Raw genomic sequence first — 22,940 nt, forward strand, 5'->3', positions numbered from 1 at the left:
AAAACTAGCCAGGAGTGGTGACGCCCGCCTGTAGTCCCAGCTACTCGGGAGGCTGAGGCAGGAGAATCACTTGAACCTGGAAGGTGGACGTTGCAGTGAGCTGAGATCACGCCATTGCACTCCAGCTTGGGCGACAGAGTCAACTCCATCTCAAATAAAAAAAAAGAAAAGAAAAGAAAGAAAGAAAGTTGCTAGGTTTTTTTGTTGGGTTCTTTTTTGTTTGTTTTGTTTTGGCTTTTTTTGAGACAGAGTTTCACTCTTGTTGCCCAGGCTGGAGTGCAGTGGCGCGATCTCAGCTCACTGCAACCTCTGCCTCCTGGGTTCAAGCGATTCTCCTGCCTCAGCCTCCCGAGTAGCTGGGATTACAGGCACCCGCCACCATGCCTGGCTAATTTTGTATTTTGTGGTAGAGACGGGGTTTTGTCATGTTGGTCAGGCTGGTCTCGAACTCCTGACCTCAGGTGATCCACCCACCTTGGCCTCCCAAAGTGCTGGGATTACAGGCGTGAGCCATATCAAACTTCTTTTATAAAAGGCCTCAAAAAGAAGAAACTGAGGCAGACATTTAAAAATAAATAGGCATTCATTCACTCCAAGAAAAGTAACAAGCAAGGCGAAAGTTCAAAAGAAAACGAGTTTTCCTCTGCCTAGCACGCTCACTTCAAGCACAGTTATAAGAGAACGCTGTCCAGAAAGCCAAGGCCGAAAGAATACGCTCCAGACAGCCCTCCCCTCCAGACCAAAGCTGAAGAAGAAAAAAGAAAGACAAATTCTTTTACTGTTACTCCTTTCCCAGGTTTCTTAAGCATGATTATGTTTTACAAATGTCTGTATTTAGCCAGTTCTTGTTTTTCTTTCAGTGCAGCTACAAAGCCACCGGCTATGCAAGGCCACAAGTGATGCTATAGATTATGTGACCTATCATATGATTAACCACCTTTATTTTATTTATTGTAAGTCTGCTTGTAAAATCCCTGCTCTGTCTTTGTTTAACGTTCAGCTTCTTAGATGCGAATCCACTAAGCCAGTGCGTACCTAAAATAAACAATCCTCTTGTTCTCCATATCAGCCTTGCCAGTCCTCAGTTTCCTGCAACATCTCTACTAAAAATACAAAAATTAGCCAGGCGAGCTGGCAGGCACCTGTAATCCTAGCTACTCGGGAGGCTGAAGCACGAGAATCGCTTGAACCTGAGAGGTGGAGGTTGCAGTGAGCCGAGATCTCACCATTGCACTCCAGCCTAGGAAACAAGAGCGAAACTCCGTCTCAAAAACACAAAAAAAGAAAAGAAAAGATTATGCGAAATGGAAGAAGCTCAGCACAAAAAGCCACATATTGTTCCACTTACATGAAATATCCAGAGTCGCCAAATCCATAGAGATCAAAAGCAGATTTGCAGCTGCCAGGGTGTGGGAGGAGGGGGAACTGGAAGATGCGAGGGTGGTTGGTGGTTGTTGTTGTTGTCTTGAGATTGAGTCTCACTCTGTCACCCAGGCTGGAGTGCAGTGGCACCATCTTAGCTCACTGCAACCTCTGCCTCCCAGGTTCAAGCAATTCTCTTGCCTCAGCCTCCTGAGTAACTGGGATTACAGGCATTCGCCACCATGCCCGGGTAATTTTTTTTTTTTTTTTTTTTTTTGTATTTTTAGTAGAGATGGGGTTTTGCCAGATTGGCCAGCCTGGTCTCGAACTCCTGACCTCAGGTGATCCACCCACCTCAGCCTCCCAAAGTGCTGGGATTACAGGTGTGAGCCACTGCACTCGGCCTAATTTTTGTATTTTTAAGAGATGGAGTTTCGCCACGTTGGTCAGGCTGGTCTCGAACTCCTGACCTCAGGTGATCCACCCACCTCAGCCTCCCAAAGTGCTGGGATTACAGGTGTGAGCCACTGCACCCAGCCTCTTTTTTGATTTTTCAAAACTGACCCTCACATTAAGGAAACCAAAACTTAAGTGATAACTGAAGTGAGCCTGTTACTGACCACAGGTTCTTTAGGTTCCAATAAAAATTGGCACGAGGCCAAGCAAATTTCCCAGACGAGGCTTTATTAGGGGCTTTCGTTCCACCACGGGGGAGACAGCACTGCAGGGAGAGTTCTCCGGCTGGCCCCCAGAGGAGCGCATTGTGGTGTCGTGGGCCTGAGGAGGGCGACACGGGTAATTCAGGAGGGAGGTGAGCGTTCCTGCAGGAGTGGCGTGCAGAACGCACAGGGATAAGGAGTCGTGGTAACACGTACATCGCAGGATCAGAACACGACGAGCAAGCCTCTCCCTGGCAGAGGCTTTTGTTTTTGTTTTTGTTTTTTTTCTGTCACCCAGGCTGGAGTCCAGTGGCACCATCTCGGCTCACGGCAACCTCCGCCTCCCAGGTTCAAGCCATTCTCCTGCCTCAGCCTCCCGAGTAGCTGGGATTATAGGCGCCTGCCACCGCACCCAGCTAATGTTTGTATTTTTAGTATATACGGAGTTTCACCTTGTTGGCCAGGCTGGTCTCAAATGCCTGACCTCAGGTGATCCGTCCGCTTCGGCCTCCCAAAGTGCTGGGATTACAGGTGTGAGCTCCCATGCCGGGACAGAGATTTTGGTCTTGTAATGAGGCCAAGGGTAAAGATGGTCGTTCTTCTGGTTTTGTGCACACCGAGGCAATGGGGTTCACTCCCTGAAGCATAAGATTTAAAGCGGGATGCTGCCTATCTGCATTTTTTCAAGGTCCTGTGATCAGTGGATATGGCATTTTGCAAAAGATTTATAGTGAAATGCTGCTTATCTTAATTTTTTCACTGTCCTGTGATGAGCAGGTAAGAAAAAAAAGAAGAAAGAAAAAGGGTTGGGGGAGGAACGCACTAGTGGGGTTGGGAGCCAAGTCCCTCCTCTGTCTCAGTAAGCGTCAGATGATGCTCTCATATAATTTCATGGGAAAAAAATAGGCCAAAGAAGGGGAAATCAGAAGGATTTATTCTTCATGGTTCTAAAACATCAGTTTCTGACAGCTGGCAGGCCTCAACTGCCAAGAGAAGACCCTGGCGTCACAGCTCGTCCTCTCTGACCAAGCCTTAGCTGGGGACGGGCCGGCCTCCAGGCAGGGCCTCCCACTGGTTGGATCCCGGGCCACTCTGTACAGAAGACGCCCCCTGGAGACCTTGGGTGGGGCAGAAGCCCCCTCCCCTCACGGACGCCCTGCCGGTCTCTCCTGGGGTGCCCGGTGGGGAAGCACCAGTCTCAGTCCAACCTCCGTCCCTCTGGCTCCCTCCTGCCCTTCCACCTTTCCCGCCATTCCCCACTGTGTCCTGAAGTTGAAGTTTCTAAGAACATCCCCAGCGCCCTGTTGTCAGCTCTGGGAAGTCTAAAGTTCAGGGCTTTGGGTAATTAAACCCAAGGCCTCCAGTGGGCTCAGGGTAAATGACCTGGCGAGCGTTCCTGGAGAGATGCTGGGAGGAAGCTGAGTCAGTCTGCCTCTTTGTCAGGGTGGGGCTGAGGCCAGTGACCCTCTGGGGGTCAGGGCCCTTGGCGACCTCTTCCTCCCCTGACCTTAGAGGCAGCTGGCCCCTGAGACGCCGGCCTCACGACATCGTCCTGTCCCAGGAACTGGACTTTGGGAGGAGGGGAAACTGGAGGAGGACCCAGCTTGACTCTTGGGAGAGACTTTGAGGTGTTTGGGGACAGGAGTGGGGAGTCCTCCGGGTACCCCATCAGGGACCGCTTCCCTGCTTGTATGGCCTCACCAGCCCGGCACAGGGAGCCCCTTGTCCCTTCCCAGAACTGACCCTCTGCACCCTCCTCCGGGCCCTCTTCTCACTTCCTACCATCTCCACCAGGCCCCAACACAGCCCCTCCCCCAGGCCCTTTTGGCCGCTCTCCACACCCCATGGCTTTCTGTCCACCCTGGTTTCTTTTTTTTTTTTTTTTTTTTTTTTGAGACGGAGTCTCGCTCTGTCGCCCAGGCTGGAGTGCAGTGGCCGGATCTCAGCTCACTGCAAGCTCCGCCTCCCGGGTTCACGCCATTCTCCTGCCTCAGCCTCCCAAGTAGCTGGGACTACAGGCGCCCACCACCTCGCCCGGCTAGTTTTTTGTATTTTTTAGTAGAGACGGGGTTTCACCGTGTCAGCCAGGATGGTCTCGATCTCCTGACCTCGTGATCCGCCCGTCTCGGCCTCCCAAAGTGCTGGGATTACGGGCTTGAGCCACCGCGCCCGGCCCACCCTGGTTTCTTAACCTCTCTGGACCTCAGCCTCCTTATCTGTAAAATGGGAATAAGGATACTACTTCCCTTGTAATGCGGTGGTAAAGTCTAAATGAGCGAAGCCCCCTGGCACCCCAGACATGCTGACGGATGCTGCTGCCGCTCTGGGTTTGTGCTTTCATCAACTATGCAACCAAACTCTAAGGAACCCTTTGTATGTGTCAGCTTCGGTGCCAGGAACCTAGAGGTACCAGCGCACCACAGTACAAGATGCTGTGTCTGCCTTCAAAGAGATTTCAATCTGTTTGGAGAGAGAGAAAAGGGAAGCTATCAACCAATAAAATTGTTTGCAAGCCTATAATTCAGCAGGTTTTCAAGACCTGTCAAAATGCCCAGCAATCTCACTCTGCAACTCTGACTCCCAGGCACAGCCTCCACTCGGCTGCATCTTCCGGCCCCGCGTGCGGCTGGCTGAGCCCATCGTCCCGCTGTGAGGAACTGGGGTTCGGGAACCCACACCGGCCTCATCTGGCTTTTCCAGCCTGTCCTCCCTTCCGCACATCAGGCGGACGGCGCCAAACACAGCCGAGGACTCAGCCTGAGTCTCCCCACTGCGGAGTGCCGGAGCCTGAGTTCCAGCAGGTTCTTCGGGGGCATCTGACCGGGGAGCACTGCGGTGAGGACTTCGTCCCCGCCCCCGCCCAGGGCAGGAGTTTGTGGCGAGCCCACCCCACCCCAGAACGGTCCTGGAAGGGCAGGGCGGCCTCGCCACAAAACTCCTAGAGGATGGGCCGGGCCAGGGGCAAGGGGTGGCCAAAGGCGCCTGTCCAGGAGGTGGGAGGGACAAAGGCGCCTGTCCAGGAGGTGGGAGGGACAAAGGCGCCTGTCCAGGAGGTGGGAGGGACCAGCCCGGGGGCAGGGATGAGTCAGGCACAGGGAACTTCGCCAGCCTCGAGGATCAAATTCCTCCAGGGTGAACTCTGAGATAGAAAAGTTGGCCCAGGAAGCTCAAGGAGGGACAGCGGCAGAGGGGAAGACTCTGGAACTCCGCTGGCCCCCACCCGGCCCGGGCCCACACCTGCCGCCCCGCCTGCCCGTCTCACCCGCGGTGCCTGCGGGATTGCTGGAGAGAAAGCGGCATGGAGCCGTGCAGGACCCAGATAAAGCTGGACCCCAGGTAAGTGAGGGCGGCGGGCCCTGGGCCGGTTGCTAAGCGGCGGCGGCGCCTGTCCCCCTCCTGTCCTCTCTCCCTCCCAGAGCCCTTTGGCTGCCGCACTCAGAATGAGACAGGACTGAAAATGGGCTGCTGTTCCTAGGTCCTCAGGGACAACGTGGGTTTGGGCCAGGGTGTGACACTTCAGGGCCTTGGCCTTGCCCCCCACCGTGGGGAGAGAAAGATCCCAGAGCAGGGGCTGTGGAAGGCATCCCCAGAGGAAGTGGCAGCGCCCCTCAGTAGCAGGGGGCCGTCCCTCTGCAAGGACTCACCCTTCCTCTGGGATCCTGCTCTTCCTCTCTGGTCAGTGGCCAGTCCCTGGGCTGCAGCCCGACCAGCATGGAGAGAATCCACGGTGGGCTCTTCAGGCACTGCAGCCAGGCACGCCCCAGCTAGGTGGCAGCTTGTCTTACTCCCCTGCCTGGGCCAGTTCTCCACTCCCTCTAAGAAAACGGCCCTGAGGCCGGGCACCTGTAATCCCAGCACTTTGGGAGGCTGAGGCAGGAGTCCAGGAGTTCAAGCCCAGTTCCAGTTTGAGTCCAGGAGTTCGAGACTAGTGTCTGAGCAACATGGCGAAATCCTGTCTCTACCAAAAATATACAAAATTAGTTGGGTGTGGTGGCGTGCGCCTGTAGTCCCAGCTTCCTCCATGGGGACGGGGGCTGAATAGATCACTTGAGCCCAGGAGGTCAAGGCTGCTTGTGTGAGCCAAGACACCACTGCACTCCAGCCTGGGCAACAGAGCAAGACCCTGTCTCAAAGAGAAAAAAAAAAGAAAGGAAGGAAGGAAGGAAAGGAGGAAGGGAGGGAGGGAGGGAGGGAAGAGAGAGAGAGAAAGAGACCCTGAGGGCAACAGACAAAGTCCTGCGCTCAGGAGTGGTTGAGGGTCCAGTATGCACCCCTCCCCCTTCCCCCAGCCCCCACGGTTCTGAGCACAGGCTGGTGTCTCGCCAGATACACAGCAGATCTTCTGGAGGTACTGAAGACCAATTATGGCGTCCCCTCCGCCTGCTTCTCTCATCCACCCACAGCAGCCCAACTCCTGAGAGGTGAGTGGGGACCCTCGCCAGAGGGAACTGAGAGGAGGGAAACCAGGATTGCTGGGTGGAGCTGGGGAGAGGCGGCCCCGAGCTGGTCCACCTGGGCAGCTGGGAAGAATAACTGGCCCGCTGTCCGTCATCGTGGTTAAGGCCTTGGAGAAAGGCAATGCCTCAAGGAGTCAGGGGTCAAAAGGGCAGCACGAGAGCCTGGTTCTGGAGAGCAACCCTCATGTTGGGCCTCCACAAAACTGGCCCCAAAGCTCATTCACACTGGGGCACTGCGACCTGGGGCGCTTTTTCAGACCCCGGGGCGCTTTTTCAGACCCCAGCGCCATCTGGGGACTCAAGGTGGTGCCCAAGTGGTCCAGGCCCCATCGGGTCTCCTGGAGGCCTGCATGGCATCCGCCCTGGACGCATGGCATTCTAGAGGGTGGTTACTGTGGGTGACGCGCTTCACAGAGGTGAACCAGCTGGATTTGTTTTACGATCCAGCCTCCTTTCTGAAAAGGATCCAGACTTTTCTGAAAACCCTTCTCCTCCCTGGGGCATTCTGTTGTTGGGTGTGTGTGTGTTTGTGGGTATTTGCCTCATTCCACCCCGGAGCTTTCAGGTAGACAGATGTGCTTATTGTAGTGGAGTAATTGGTTTGCAATAATAAGTCACACTTTTCCACTGAAGGGGAGGGTGTGGGGATCCCCGAGACGAGCTCAAGTTCAGTTGTTGGAAGAATTCCTTGACTGGAAATTTTACCTTTGCATTTTGACACAGTTTCCTGAAAATAACTTGGGGGTGCTTCTGGTCGTCCATCTACCGCTTTGATCCCCCGGATCCCACCCATTCTTTCACTTTAAGAAAAAACAAGTAATTGTTGCAGAGGTCTCTGTTTTGCAGCTTCCCTTTTGCAAGAAGCACTTTTTCGAATAAAACAATAATTTAAAAAAAAAAAAATAGGTGAACCTGCAAAAGCGTCCTCTCAGTGTTGGCCAACAAGATTCTGTTACTGAATTACTTTTCAAAGTGAAAGGCATTGGGCTGGGCGCGGTGGCTCACGCCTGTAATCCCAGCACTTTGGGAGGCTGAGGTGGGCGGATCACCTGAAGCCAGAAGTTTGAGACCCGCCTGGCCAACATGGTGAAACCCTGTCTCTACTACTAAAAATACAAAAGTTAGCCGAGCATGGTAGAGTGAACCTGTCATCCCAGCTACTCGGGAGGCTGAGGTAGGAGAATCTCTTGAACCCGGGAGGTGGAGGTTGCAGTGAGCTGAGATTGCACCACTGCACTCCAGCCTGAGTGACAGAGCGAGACTCCGTCTCAGGAAAAAAAAAATAGTGAAAAGCATCTGCCAGGCGCAGTGGGCTCCCACCTGTGATCCCAGCACTTTGGGAGGCCGAGGTGAGCTGATCACCTGAGGTCAGGAGTTCGAGACCAGCCTGGCCAACATGGTGAAACCCCCGTCTCTACTAAAAATACAGAAATTAGCTGGGTGTGGTGGCGGGCACCTGTAGTCCCAGCTACTCAGGAGGCTGAGGCAGGAGAGTCACTTGAACTCGGGAGGTGGAGGTTGCAGTGAGCCGACATCATGCCATTGCACTCCAGCCTGGGTGACAGTGAGTGAGACTACGTCCCAAAAAGAAAAAAAAAAAAAAGAAAAAAGAAAAGAAAAAGAAAGTGAAAGGCATAGGATGGGGCTCCGCTTATTCCCTGGACACCAAAAACATTGAGAATCATGGCCCGAGCATGCTTAGAGAAAATGTGGCTCACGCCTGCACTTTATTTTGTTTTCCTGCTGCATATTGACTACCTGTGAAATGTTGGCTAGAGGTCTATGTCTCTGTAGCACATTTAATGCATTTCCCAGGCAACAGGAAGCTCTCAGTTTGCATTCCGACGCAGATGTGGGCGTGTCCTTGGGCTGTGTATGGCTTCATTTCAGATTATCTGAACCAGAGCGGCTGCCAACTGCCAGAGTGTCCGGAGATGCCTGGTGGCCACTCTGTGGTTTGCGCAGCAGGTGGCTGCTACATCCAGTTCCAGGAACCTCCTGTTCAGATAGTGCAGCTGGCGGCACAAGCCTTCCCTTACACAGCAGCTCTCCCCGCAGGGAACACGTGGCAGTGTCCGGAGACTGTTCCCGTGCCACACTGGAAGGTGCTACTGGCACCTCATGGTCAGAGGCCAGGAAAGCTGCTAAACTCCTACAGTACACAGGAAGAGCCCCCACAAAAAAGATTATTCGGGCCAAAGTGTCAACAGCGCTCAGGTTGAGAAACCTTGTCTCACACAATGAAAAGGTTGTCACATTGCTTTCCTTCAAAATGTGCAAATAGGAACCCCAAGGCTGCTCAGAACAGGCCATGCTGAGTCTGCTAGTCCAGCAAGCCTTGCTGCAGGCAGAGTGGGGAGGATTTGGCCAGCGGCCCTCTCTCTGGGACAGGGAAGCTGAGAGGATGAGTCGGGGGTGCCCCAGGCCCAGGGGAGTGAGGCCTGGCAGGATTCAAGGATCCTGGTGGAAGAACCGGGGACAATTGAGAGGGCTCGGCAGGTGAGGTGAGGCCTGATGCCTGCTGGGCTGGCAGAGGAGCTGTACTTTATCCCACAGAGAGAAGGAGCTGCTGAGGGCTCTGAGACTGGGAGTGGCTGGATGAAAGCAGTGCTTCACAGCCATTAATTAGTAATCAGGATGGACAGCAGAGGAAGAGCCTTAAGAAGCAGGGACATGGCTGGGCGCGGTGGCTCGTGCCTGTAATCCCAGCACTTTGGGAGACTGACGCGGGTGGATCATTTGAGGTTGAGTTCAAGATCAGCCTGGCCAAGATGGTGAAACCTCATCTCTACTGAAAATACAAAAATTAGCCAAGCGAGGTGGCGGGTGCCTGTAGTCCCAGCTACTCAGGAGGCTGAGGCAGGAGAATTGCTTGAACCCGGTAGGCAGAGGTTGCAGTGAGCTGAGATCATGCCACTGCACTCCAGCCTGGGCGACAGAACAAGACTCCATCTCAGCAACAGCAGGAAATAGGCAGGGATGCATATGAGAGGTTGTTGCCCTGGCCTGGCATGCGGGAAAACAGTCTGAGGCAGGGCAGCGGCAGGGAAAGAAGAGGAAGTGTGGCAAACAGGCAATTCAAAGAAAGAGCAGGCAATCTGGTAAAGACCTAGGTGTGTAAGTGCTAGTTCTGGGCAATGGCGATGGCACAGACAGAGAAGGAAGACGTGCCTCTGGGAGGATGTGGCAAAACCTCCTCACTTCATTCGTAAACTCTGTTGTTCCTTTTTTTTTTTTTTTTTGAGACAGGGTCTTGCTCTGTCACCCAGACTGGAGGGCAGTGGTGCGAGCTTGGCTCACCCCAACCCTCCACCTGCTGGGCTCAGGTAATCCTCCCACCTCAGCCTCCCAAGTAGCTGGGACCACAGGCACTTGCCACCAAGCCCGGCTAATTTTTGTGGTTTTTTTGTAGAGATGGAGTTTCCCCGTGTTACCCAGGCTGGTCTCGAACTTAAAATTAAATGCTAAGAAAACTATTTCAGGCCAGTCATGGTGGGCCATGCTGCAACCCCGGGAGGTCGAGGTTGCAGTGAGCTATGATTGTACCACCAGCCTCAGCCTTCGCAACAGACCGAAACCCTGTCTCAATTTAAAAAATAAAAATAAAGAGAGAGAGAGAGAAAGCTATTGTTCTGGAAGAACCATTGAATCAATTTTTTTTTTTTTTTTTTTTTTTTTTTTTTTTTTTGAGATGGAGTCTCGCTCTGTTGCCCAGGCTGGAGTGCAGTGGCCAGATCTCAGCTCACTGCAAGCTCCGCCTCCTGGGTTTACGCCATTCTCCTGCCTCAGCCTCCCAAGCAGCTGGGACTACAGGTGCCCACCACCACGCCCGGCCAGTTTTTTGTATTTTTTAGTAGAGACGGGGTTTCACTGTGTTAGCCAGGATGGTCTCGATCCCCTGACCTCGTGATCTGCCTGTCTCGGCCTCCCAAAGTGCTGGGATTACAGGCTTGAGCCACCGCGCCCGGCCAATTTTTTTTTTTTTTAATCACGGCTCACTGCAGCTCAATCTCTGGGCTCAAGTGATCCTCCCACCTCATCCTCTCGAGTAGCTGGGACTGTAGGCACACACCACCATGCCTGGGCTAACTATTAATTTTTGTAGAGACACAGTCTCATTTTGTTGCCCAGGCTGATCTCAAACTCCCCAGCTCAAGCAATCCTCCTGCCTCAGCCTCCTAAAGTGCTGGGATTACAGGTGTGAACCACTGTGCCCAGCCTTAAAGCTACTTTTTATTGAACAAATACTACACGCCAGGTGCTTTGCTAAGAAGCTTAAGGAGAGGATAAGTAACTGTCTATGGTCATAGAGCTATTGGTAAGTGGCATTTTACTTTGAACTCAAGTGTCTGACTCCAACACCCCATACTGTGCTTCTAACCTCCTGGAAGCAGATACGCAATCATGGAAATAATTTTTGGTTAGAAAGCGGGGATTACAGGTGATTATTCTTTTTTCAAATTTTTATTTAATGTTCCTGTTTTCATTCTTTTAAAAAGTAATCTTTGTTATTCTAGAGACAGTGGGAAATTTAATAGTTGCTGTAAGTATGATTATAGTCAAAATGGTCAGCCAGACAAGCATTTCCCAAAGTCTCAGAAACTTAACCCCACGGAGTCCTTCATGGAAACAGAGTTCTGTAGGAAGCTAAGTTTTGTGACCAGGCGCAGTGGCTCACGCCTGTAATCCCAGCACTGTGGGAGGCCAAGGCGGGTGGATCACGTGAGGTCAGGAGTTCGAGACCAGCCTGCCCAACATGGTGAACCCCTATCTCTACTTAAAATACAAAAATTAGCTGGGCATGGTGGTGGTTACCTGTAATCCCAGCTACTTGGGAGGCGGAGGCAGGAGAATTGCTTGAATCCACGAGGCGGAGGTGGCAGTGAGCTGAGATCACACCACTGCACCCCAGCCTGGCGACAGAGTGAGACTCCATCTCAAAAAAAAAGTTAAGTTTTGTAAAAGGTGCATTCTAGACCCTCCTTTTGGAAATTTACAATGTAAATTAGCAGATTAAAAATTTCATTATGCTCTGCGGGAATCATCATATTTAACTTTAATGCATTTCCAAAAATTCTTCAGCCGTGGAATACTTTTGTCCCATAGTATCCATTTAGATGCACTTTGGGGGAAATTGAGTTCAACCAGAAAAGAAGAGGTTATCTCCTGCTATCTCCTGCCATCTCCTAAGAAGATGGTTTGATGGGCAGGCCCAGTATCGGACTATGGATGCTAAGGAACTTTTCCTTTCCTAATTAGAGTACCAAAGGCGACAGTTAGAAGACACTGCAAAACCTTTTGTGTTGAACAGTCAGAATCTGCCCCACCCTCACCTTCATAAATGGAACAGCCCCCCCAGGTTGCCTTGAAAATCTCTCCCACATCCACGAGTACACACACCTGGAGTCACTGTGTGTCATGGTTAATAGGAGTGTGGGCTTTCCCTGTGCTTCAATCTCCGCTCCTTCACTTCCAGGTCGTGTGACCCTGGGCGAGGTGCTTCCTTCTCTGAGCCTCGTTTCCTGAAAAAGTCTATAAAATGGGGATGATGACAGGAATTCTCACAGGCTATTGCTTTCATTCAACAAATAGTTACAGAGCAGTTACTGCTCCAGGCGTTTGAGAACAGCACAAGCTTGACAAGGTCCCTGCCTCCGTGGAGTTTGCACCACAAGGTGGAGAACCGGCAGTAAGCGAGTAAACAGCTATGTAAATACAAACAGCCCTGATGTGGGCGGAAGGAGGACGAAACGTCACCGCAATGGAGGTTTTCATGGAGCAGGGGGCAGTTAGGGAAATGAGGACTGGGAAAGACTGAGTTGGTGGGTGTGTGAAGGGCAGTTTTTACGCTCTCCAAGGGCTGATGAGCACATGGGGCTGGGGTAAGAGAGGCTCTAGCAATGGCCCTGCTTTCCCAACCATGGAACGTTGGTTTTGGAAAACCACCTGCATTAATTTTGGCTTTTTCCTGTCTGGACTTTGCCTATTGTCTGAATTTTTTTAAATTAAACATTTCTATTATAAAAATCATTCAGGTTTAGTTTAACAAAAAAAGAAAATACGGAACAGTAAAAAGAGAAAAAAGCATCTACAGTCTCACCCAGAGACAGGCACGGCAAATATCTTAGTGTAATTTCCTTTTTTTTTTTTTTTGAGACAGTCTGGCTCTGTTGCCCAGGCTGAAGTGCAGTGGTGTGATCTCAGCTCACTGCAACTTCCACCTCCCAATTCAAGCAATTCTTCTGCCTCAGCCTCTCAGAGTAGCTGGGATTACAGGCACCCGCCACCATGCCTGGCTAATTTTGTATTTTTGGTAGAGATGGGGTTCCACCATGTTGGCCAGGCTGGTCTTGAACTCCTGACCTCAGGTGATCCACCCGCCTCGGCCTCCCAAAGTGCTGAGATTACAGGGCATGAGCCCTGTAATCCTGGCCCTTTCTCTATGCTTTTATTTAACGTTTGTAGAAATCATATTATTCCTATAGTTTTATGTTCTGTTTTTGTAAACATGACACAAAATAAATTTTTCACATCATTGTATATTTGGAAAAATATGTTTTCCAGAAAAAGGTTTATTTTTGTTATAAGATACATATTCATTATAGAATAATTGGAAAAGAAAGACACTAGGGATTTTCACACACGGAGAAAAGGCCGTGTGAGGACACAGTAGAAACATGGGTGTCGGCCGGGCGTGGAGGCTCACGCCTGTGATCCCAGTTAGCAATGGGCTTTCTCTGTGATGGTTTATTAGTTAATGTTTAGGCCGGGCGTGGAGGCTCACGCCTGTGATCGCAGCACTTTGGGAGGCCGAGGCGGGCAGACCAGTTGAGGTCAGGAGATCAAGACCAGCCTGGCCAACGTGGTGAAAACTGTCTCCACTAGCTGGGCAGGTGCCTGTAGTCCCAGCTACTTGCAAGGCTGAGGCAGGAGAATCACTTAAACCTGGGAGGTGGAGGGTGCAGTAAGCTGAGATCAGGCCACTGCACTCCAGCCTGGGTGACAAGAGTGAAACTTCGTTGAAAGAAAGAAAAGAGCCGGGCGCGGTGGCTCACGCCTGTAATCCCAGCACTTTGGGAGGCCGAGGCGGGCAGATCACAAGGTCAGGAGATCGAGACCACGGTGAAACCCCGTCTCTACTAAAAATACAAAAAAAAAAAATTAGCCGGGCGCGGTTGTGGGCGCCTGTAGTCCCAGCTACTCGGGAGGCTGAGGCAGGAGAATGGCGTGAACCCGGGAGGCGGAGCTTGCAGTGAGCCGAGATCGCGCCACTGCACTCCAGCCTGGGCGACAGAGCGAGACTCCGTCTCAAAAAAAAAAAAAAAAAAAAAAAAAGAAAGAAAAGAAGGGGAGGAGAGGGAGGAAGGGAGGAGGGAGGGGAGGGGAGGGAGGAAGGGAGGAGGGAGGGGAGGGGAGGGAGGAAGGGAGGAGGGAGGGGAGGGGAGGGAGGAAGGGAGGAGGGAGGGGAGGGAGGAAGGGAGGGGGAGGAGAGGGGAGGGGGAGGAGAGGGGAGGGGGAGGAGAGGGGAGGGAGGAGGGGGGGAGAGGGGAGGGAGGAGGGGGGGAGAGGGGAGGGAGGAGGGGGGGAGAGGGGAGGGAGGAGGGGGGAGGGGGGAGAGGAGGGGAGGGGGAGGGGAGAGGAGGGGAGGGAGGAGGGGAGAGGAGGGGAGGGAGGAGGGGAGAGGAGGGGAGGGAGGAGGGGAGGGGAGTTGTCTGCAAGTGGAGCAGAGAGGCCTCAGGAGAAATCAAACCTGCTGACACCTTGATCTTGAACTTCTCGCCTCCAAAACGGTGAGAAAATAAATTTAAGTTGTTTAAAAAAAAAAAAGAATACTCAGAAAAGATAGAAAAAAGTAAGAAGATAGAAAAGAAGACACAAATCATCCGTAGTCCCATCACCCAAACATAAACATTGCTAACTTTTTTCAGTATTATAGACATTTTCCTCTTCTTGTTATTTTTTGTTTGTTTGTTTGAAACAGGGTCTTGCTCTGTCACCTGGGCTGGAGGGCAGTGGTGTGACCTTGGCTCACTGCAGCCTCCACCTCTCCCCGAGTAGCTGGGACCACAGGCTAGCAGCACCACACCCAGCTAATTTCTGTGTTTTTAGTAGAGGTGGGGTTTTGCTGTGTTGGCCAGGCTTGTCTTGGACTCCCGGCCTCAAGTGATCTGCCCACCTCAGCTTCCCGAAGTGCTGGGACCACAGGTGTGAGCCACCGCGCCCGGCCTCCCTGAGTGCTGGGATTACAGGCGTGAGCCACCGCGCCCGGCCAGCTAGCTGCTTTTTAACAACTCCCAAAATGATTGCAATATCCATGAAAGTTTGAGAACCAATGGACTATATTTCATGTAAGACCAAGCATGAGGCCGGCTTGGGTCAGGTGTCCTTGGGGTTTTTATTTGTATCCATTTCTCTTTTGTTGAAGTTCCCCCTGGTCTAGTGTGGTGGGTCACACCTGTAATCCCAGCACTTTGGGAGGCCAAGGTGGGAGGACTGCTTAAGCCCAGGAGTTTGAGACCAGTCTGGGCAATGTAGTGAGACCCCGTCTCTACAGAAAATCATACAAATTAGCCGGCCGTGGTGGTGGTGCACGCCTGTAGTCCCAGGCTACTTGGGAGGCTGAGGTTGGAGGATGGTTTGAACCCAGAAGGTCAAGGTTGCAGTGAGCTACGATCGCACCACTGCCCTCCAATCTGGGTGGCAGAGTGAGGCCCTGTCCTCCCCACAAGAAAGTAGCCTCCTGATGTCTTGGCTTCACCATATAATGATGGTGAAATCAACTTAAACAGCTCCAGAATGTCCCATAATCACATTCTGCTTCAATTATGTTAATTGATCTACATTTGCTAGTGTAACACCTGGCACTGGAGATAGAAAAGTGAATTGGGGTCAGGCACGGGGGCTCAGGCCTGTAATCCCAGCACTTTGTGGGGCCAAGGCGAGTGGATCACTTGAGGTCAGGAGTTCGGGACCATCCTGGCCAACATGGAGAAAACCATCTCTACTAAAAATACAAAAATTAGCCGGGTGTAGTGGTGGGCATCTGTAACCCCAGCTACTTGGCAGGCTGAGGCAGGAGAATTGCTTAAACCCGGGAGGCGGAGGTTGCGGCGAGCCAATTTTGCACCACTGCACTCCAGCCTGGGTGACACAGCAAGTCTCCATCTAAAAAAAAAAAGTCTAAAAAATCATCATTCCTGTGCACGGGTGAGAGCCTAGATCCAGTAAGGCCACTTGGATCCGAGGGAACAAGCCCACACCTTCTCCCGCTCCGTCCCGGTCGTCAGCTCTCTGCCTTCTCCTCCTCTAGCCCTGGGCCCTGTGGAACTTGCCCTCACCAGCATCATGACCTTGCTGGTGCTGGGCTCCATTGCCATCTTCCTGGAGGATGCCGTCTACCTGTACAAGAACACCCGCTGCCCCATCAAGAGGCGGTCTCTGCTCTGGAATAGCTCAGCACCCACGGTGAGGCCCTGGGGCTGCCCTTCGGGGGGAACTGAGACGAAGGCAGAGACCAACGTGAGAATTCCTCTAAACTCAGCAACTCACTTCAGCGAAGACTTCCCTGCCACTACCCGCTGAGGGCCGAGGTTTGCAATCCGACCTCCCCTTGCAGTAAGGATCCTCCGCTTGCAAGGCTGTGGGATGCAGTGTTTTAATTCTAAGGGCTGCGGAGACAGCTGGAGACCTGCTCAGCCCACCAGCGGCCTCACTCACTGCTCCCTGCCACAGTATTGCTATTAGAAGCGCTTCCTTCCTGTAGAGGCAGGCCGTGGTTCCTGTGTGGGGAAGTCTCATTCCACAGGGTCACACTCAGCTCCATCCTTATGTCGAGGCGTTTGAAACGCCCTCCCACAGCCATTACACAGGTCCTTGGTTTGCTTGATTTAATTAGTCCTTCTTCCGGCTGGCAACGTTTAAGGAACTCTGCCTAAATGTACAGGTTTTGCCTTCTGTGCCGGTGCCACAAAAGGTTTCAGGAGCCTCAGCGGGCTCCCTCCCGCCCTCACCTGCTCCTGCCCCTTCTCAACAGGTGGTGGCTGTGTTCTGCTGCTTTGGTCTCTGGATCCCTCGTTCCCTGTTTCTGGTGGAAATGGCCATCGCCTCGTGAGTGTCCTGCCTCACTCACTCCCCCTCCGAGGGCCCCTCTGCTCCCGCTCACCAGGACTCTGGAGTCCGTGTCCTTGATCCCAGCTGACCTTGAGTCTGGCCCTTCCCAAACCGTGCTAGTTCGGGGATCTTGCACTCCTGGTTCTGCTCAGGGAATGCCTCGCTTTCACATCTGGCACATTCCTCAGCCAGCCCTTTGCTCCCACAGTCTGAAATTCCGCTTCTCCCAGTCCTGTCCCGTCTCCTCTCCCTTGCTCCTCTTGGGGAACACACCCAGAATGCCCAGCCCTACCTCTTCCCCTCGGTGAGCCCCGCCTGTCCCTGCCGTCTTTCCCTCTGGCAGCAAAGGGGTGTCCCTGCAGCGTGCCCCCACCTCATAGGCCCCCTTCTCTCCCCACCCCAGGTTTTATGCCGTGTGCTTTTACCTGCTGATGCTGGTCATGGTGGAAGGCTTTGGGGGGAAGGAGGCAGTGCTGAGGACGCTGAGGGACACCCCGATGATGGTCCACACAGGCCCCTGCTGCTGCTGCTGCCCCTGCTGTCCGCGGCTGCTGCTCACCAGGTGAGGCAGGGCCAAGGTGCCTCCTCCAGGAGCTGGGGAGCTTCTGCTGACCCCCTAGCCCTCTTCAAGGCTCTGGGAATTCGGCGTGAATGGGCCAAAGCCAGTGACGGAAAGGTGGGCATCCCACAGCCAGGACTCAGGGGCACCAACCTCAGGGGACAGGGGAGCAGAGGAAAGAGAGGTCCTAAATTCTCATCACTGAACTTCACTGCACCCTGCAAGCCTTAGCCACACAGAGAAAACTGGACTTGGGGCCATTTGCTTGCTTGCCCCTTCTGCCCACTTTGGTGAATGAGGTTGAGGTCACACTCCCAGACCTCGCTCCAAAGACAGCATTCTGGTCTGGAGATGAGCGGGAGACTAAGAGGGTTCCCAGCACTCTCAACATTCTGGTTTTTTCCTCCGTCCCCACCCACTTAACCTGGCTGGTGTTTATGGTGGCAGCCAAGCCTCGGCGCAGGAGCCCAGTGAGGAGCGGGGGGTCTTCCTGGGACAGCTGGTTTGTGGCCTGTGTTCCTCACCCTCTTCCCCACGCAGGAAGAAGCTTCAGCTGCTGATGCTGGGTCCTTTCCAATACGCCTTCCTGAAGATAACGCTGAGCCTGGTGGGCCTGTTTCTCATCCCCGACGGCATCTATGACCCGGCAGACGTAAGCCAGGAGGAAGGGGCAGCACAGCCCAAGACTCATTTAGCACCTTTGTGTTCTAAAAGGAACAGCCAGAGCCAACACCCCTTGACAGAGGGCCCCAGAAAAGGGTGGCTGTGGGAACACAGAGGCTCAGGGACTCTGCCAGGGAGAGCAAAGAACTGCAGTAGGCCCAGGCTCTGGGGCTTTGCTCATTACCTTTCCTGCCATGGGAGAGGAGAGATCGAAGGAAGCACCGGGTGCCGTGACACATGCCTGTAATCCCAATGGCTCACGAGGCCGAGGTGGGAGGACTGCTCAAGAGTGGGAGTTCAAGACCAGCCTGGGCAATATAGCGAGCCCCTTTTTCTAAAATTAGACTGGGTGCGGTGGTTCACACCTGTAATCCCAGCACTTTGGGAGGCTGAGGCGGGAGGATCACTTGAAGCCAGGAGTTTGAGACCAGCTTGGGCAACATAGTGAGATCCCATCTCTCTCTCTTTTTTTTTTTTTTTTTTGAGACAGAGTTTCTCTTCTGTTGCCCAGGCTGGAGTGCAATAGCACAATCCCAGCTCACTGCAACCTCCACCTCCCAGGTTCAAGCAATTCTGCCTCAGCCTTCCGAGTAGCTAGGATTACAGGCCATGTGCCACCATGCCCGGCTCATTTTGTATTTTTAGTAGAGACGAGGTTTCACCGTGTTAGTCAGGATGACCTCGATCTCCTAAGCTCAGGTGATCCGCCTGCCTCTGCCTCCCAAAGTGCTGGGATTATAGGCGTGAGCCACCACGCCTGGCCCATCTCTATTATTTTAAAAAAACAAAACAAATTAGCTGGGAATGGTGGTGTGCACCTGTAGTCCCAGCTACTCAGGAGCCTGAGGCTAGTGGACCACTGGAGCCAGGAATGTGACGCTGCAGTGAGCTATGATTGCACCACTGCAATCAGCTCGGTGACAGAGTGACACCATCTCTTAAAAAGAAAGAGAGAGGGAGAGAAATCTTGCCTGCCTGACTACTTTCTGTTGCCACCAGATTTCTGAGACAAGCACAGCTCTGTGGATCAACACTTTCCTCGGCGTGTCCACACTGCTGGCTCTCTGGACCCTGGGCATCCTTTCCCGGCAAGCCAGGCTACACCTGGGTGAGCAGAGCATGGGAGCCAAATTTGCTCTGTTCCAGGTAACTACGCCCTGGGGGAGAAAAGATGTTTCATAACAGACCTACAAATGGTTGGGGTTAGGAGGTGAGACCAACAAAGGCTAAAAGTGGGCCCAGACATTTTTTTCGTAAGTCTCAGATCTCCCAAGAGGTTTGGAAAATGCTTCCTGTGCTTCCTGCTTTTTGTCTTTCTGTGCTGGAATTGTTTCCCAGGGCTGCCATGACAAAATACCACAAACCAGATGGCTTGAAACAACAGGCACGTCTTGTCTCGTGTGCTGCAGGCTAGAAGCCCACAGCCAAGGAGCCCGCAGGGCCGTGCTCCCTTTGAGCCCTGCGGGGGTCTCCAGCCTCTCTTGTTTCCGGTGGTTCCCAGCGGAGTCCTGGGGCTCCCTTTGAGCCCTGCGGGGGTTTCCAGCCTCTCTTGTTTCCGGTGGTTCCCAGCGGAGTCCTGGGGCTCCCTTTGAGCCCTGCGGGGGTCTCCAGCCTCTCTTGTTTCCGGTGGTTCCCAGCGGAGTCCTGGGGCTCCCTTTGAGCCCTGCGGGGGTCTCCAGCCTCTGTTTCCGGTGGTTCCCAGCGGAGTCCTGGGGCTCCCTTTGAGCCCTGCGGGGGTTTCCAGCCTCTCTTGTTTCCGGTGGTTCCCAGCGGAGTCCTGGGGCTCCCTTTGAGCCCTGCGGGGGTCTCCAGCCTCTGTTTCCGGTGGTTCCCAGCGGAGTCCTGGGGCTCCCTTTGAGCCCTGCGGGGGTCTCCAGCCTCTCTTGTTTCCGGTGGTTCCCAGCGGAGTCCTGGGGCTCCCTTTGAGCCCTGCGGGGGTCTCCAGCCTCTGTTTCCGGTGGTTTCCAGCAGAGTCCTGGGCGACCCTTGACCAGCATTTGTGTCGCTCCAGTTTTTGCCTCCATTGTCTGATGACATTCTCCCCATGTGTTTCTGTGTGTCTTCTTTTTTTTTGGAAACGGAATCCGGAATCTTGCTCTGTTGCCCAGGCTGGAGTGCAGGAGTGCGATCTTGGGTTGGGCAATTCTGCTGCCTCAGCGTCCCGAGGAGCTGGGATTACAGGCGCGCACCACCACACCCAGCGAATTTTGTATTTTTAGTAGAGACAGGGTTTCTTATGTTGGCCAGGCTGGTCTCACACTCCTGACCCCAGGTGATCCACCCGCCTTGGCCTCCCAAAGTGTTGGGATTACAGGCGTGAGCCACTGCACCCGCCTGTCTCGTCTATTTTTAGGACACCAGTCAAATTGGATTAAGGGCCTACCCTATTCCACTACGACCTCATCTCAACCAATTACATGTGAAACAAACTGTTCTTAAACAAGGTCACAAGTACTTGGGGGCAAGACTTCAACATAGCTTTTTGGGGGACACAATTTCACCTATAACACGTATGTTAACAAACCTTAAATTTGTCTACCCTTGCTTCTTCCTTTCCTTTTCTACCTATGACTTCCTAAAATCCTATAATCCATCAACACCAGCAGCAGCACTAGCATAGCTACAGGAACTACCCACACCACCTGCGAGGCACTTTCACACATTACACTTAAATTTTCACAACCCTAGGAGTCATTATTATTCCCATTTCACAAAGGAAGAAACAGACCTCGAGATGTTCTTGCTCAAAGGCACATACGGGATGGGGCTAGAATTTACACCCAGGTGTGTCTGACTCCTGCACACACCTGTCTTCTCCTTACCCTGACCTTCATCTTCACACCGCTTCTGAAAATTCTCTCAAAGGCATGTTTGCCCGCCTTCTACGCGCTGCATTCTCTAACCCCAAAGATGACTTTTCCACCAAATGCAATGACTTCTAGCCCAGTCTTGGTCTCCTCCTCTCTCCATCCTGTCTCCTTGCTGGTCTTCTACTCCCAAGGCATAATGACTGCCCTACAGTTAACAGAGTGAATTCACATACATTCTCATTTGATCTATGCAGATGCCTCCGAAATGTGAACTTCCAGGCACAAAGTAGGTAGAATGGAAGAGGCTATGGGAACAGAGAGAGAAGTCCCCGGAACGAGTCAGGGATTGAAGGGGCAGAAAGGTTCTGGGTCCCAGATGTACTTGAGAGCAGGCCGAAAGATAAAAGTCCTGTGATGGCCGAGCCTGCCCATGGTTAATGTGGGGCAGCCTGGGCGAGCCACACCAGCCTCGAAGCAGCTGAGTCTTGCACACAGTGTACTCAGGGAGGGCAGTACTAAGACAGACCGTGCTTCCAGGGCCGCTGGACAGCGATCCTCCTCTTCTTCTTCTCAGCTTTCGCCTTCTTTCTTTATTGTGGTGAAATCTTGGTAAGATTTGCCCTGTTAATGATTTTGAAGTGTAAGGTCTGTGGCATTAAGTACATTCACATCGTTGCACTACCATTACCACCATCCATCTCCAGAACTGAAATTTCCCCAGATGAAACCCGGCACCCATTAAACACATTCCCCAGTGCCCTCTCCCTGCAGTCCCTGGCATGGCAGAGTTTTCAAAGGGCATTTCCATGGTGAATTGTCCATTATTCTAGAACAGGGACCTCAGGCACGTGAGCTAGATGGAATGACTTCTCTAATCACCCATCTTTTTATCCAGTAAGTGCTCACTGGTAGCCAAGGCTGAGAAAGGGAATTAAAAATGAGTTCTTGTATCTTGTCAGAAACTCTAATAAAATATTGGGTAGAAAATGAGAACGTCATTTGCCTGAAGATGAAAATCCCACAGATTTTTAATGAAGTGACAGCCTCAAGCCTCTGTGACTGCACAGATCTGGTGGTGGGTGGAACCTGCCCGTGGAAGGGCAAGGCCCAGCAGTGGGCTGGCTGCGCTCTGTGCCGTGAGAGCAGGCCTAGCCCACCCTTGCCTCTCTTTTATGTTCCGCAGGTTCTCCTCATCCTGACTGCCCTACAGCCCGCCATCTTCTCAGTCTTGGCCAACGGCGGGCAGATTGCGTGTTCGCCTCCCTTTTCCTCTAAAACCAGGTCTCAAGGTGAGCACGTGAAGGCTCCTATCCCATCGTGGGATGGATGAGACGGGGAGAGTCAGGAAAGAAAGGGCCTCAGAACAGACATTAGGCCGGCCTGACTTCTGCTCAGTGTTCAGAGGGGATCTCCGGGAAATGCCAACAATGGCTTTGAGGAAAGGATGACCTCTCTGATCACACAGAAGAGAAGGGAAACCCCCCAGCTTGAGGCCAGCCCTGAGGGCCAACCCAGGAAGCCATGGGTTCAGTCCTCAGCTCCCGGGGGAGGAATGGGTGTGGTTAAAAAACAGAAGCCCATGTTGATGGAACACACAGAAGAAATGGACTTTAATGCTAGCCTCACAGCACAGAAGCAGACAGCCAAGTTCTGGTTCTGGCTCTACCATTAACCCGATGTTATTTATGACAATTTTGTATCCCTAAGTCCTAGTTTGGGGATCAACTGGAGACAGTGTTGCTCCACTCCTCTGCCAGGGCTGCTAGTAAAATACCACCTCTGTGACTCAGCATAACCTACCCTGTATTTCCCCCCACACTGCAGTGATGAACTGCCACCTCCTCATCCTGGAGACCTTCCTCATGACCGTGCTGACACGAATGTACTACCGAAGGAAAGACCACAAGGTTGGGTACGAAACTTTCTCTTCTCTAGACCCGGACTTGAACCTCCAAGCCTAAGGTGGATGGCTTGGATGGTGAGAGGATGCTGTACTCATTAGAATGTAAGATTTCTGTACCGTCCCTCAACCTTGACCAAACGGAAAGCATTCCGCTTGTCAACACAAGCTGGCAGATGACATTTGACTCTACAGATGAAGGTGAACAATGTGTAGGATAAAATTGTATCTTGCCTGGGGAAGGTGTTTTAAGTTTTGTAATAAACAAGATGACGTCTGAAAATGTGTAACTGGGCCCACTGCCTCTGTCCATGTCACTATTAGCCCTTCAGGGTTGTATATTGCTGGCTGGGTGTGGCAGCTCATGCCTGCTATCCCAGCACTTTGGGAGCCTGAGGCGGGTGGATCACTTGAGCCCAG

The 22,940-nt window shown here is 52.6% G+C and overlaps 1 protein-coding gene across 2 annotated transcripts; it reads left to right on the plus strand.

Moving 5' to 3' along the window:
- The first annotated feature begins 4,443 nt into the window (after positions 1 to 4,443).
- SLC51A (solute carrier family 51 member A) lies at positions 4,444 to 22,815 on the plus strand. 2 transcript variants are annotated; one of them, XM_028843336.2, is made up of 10 exons: positions 4,444 to 4,856; positions 5,153 to 5,357; positions 6,348 to 6,442; positions 15,789 to 15,943; positions 16,512 to 16,585; positions 16,992 to 17,150; positions 17,688 to 17,799; positions 18,810 to 18,956; positions 21,804 to 21,909; positions 22,445 to 22,803. In XM_028843336.2, exons 2-10 carry the CDS (start codon positions 5,320 to 5,322, stop codon positions 22,579 to 22,581), a joined length of 1,023 nt encoding a protein of 340 aa, XP_028699169.1. In that variant the 5' UTR covers positions 4,444 to 4,856; positions 5,153 to 5,319; the 3' UTR covers positions 22,582 to 22,803.
- Positions 22,816 to 22,940: the final 125 nt, after the last annotated feature.

Source organism: Macaca mulatta, chromosome 2 (genome assembly GCF_049350105.2).
Source record: "Macaca mulatta isolate MMU2019108-1 chromosome 2, T2T-MMU8v2.0, whole genome shotgun sequence".
In the NCBI taxonomy this organism is placed as follows: domain Eukaryota; kingdom Metazoa; phylum Chordata; class Mammalia; order Primates; family Cercopithecidae; genus Macaca; species Macaca mulatta.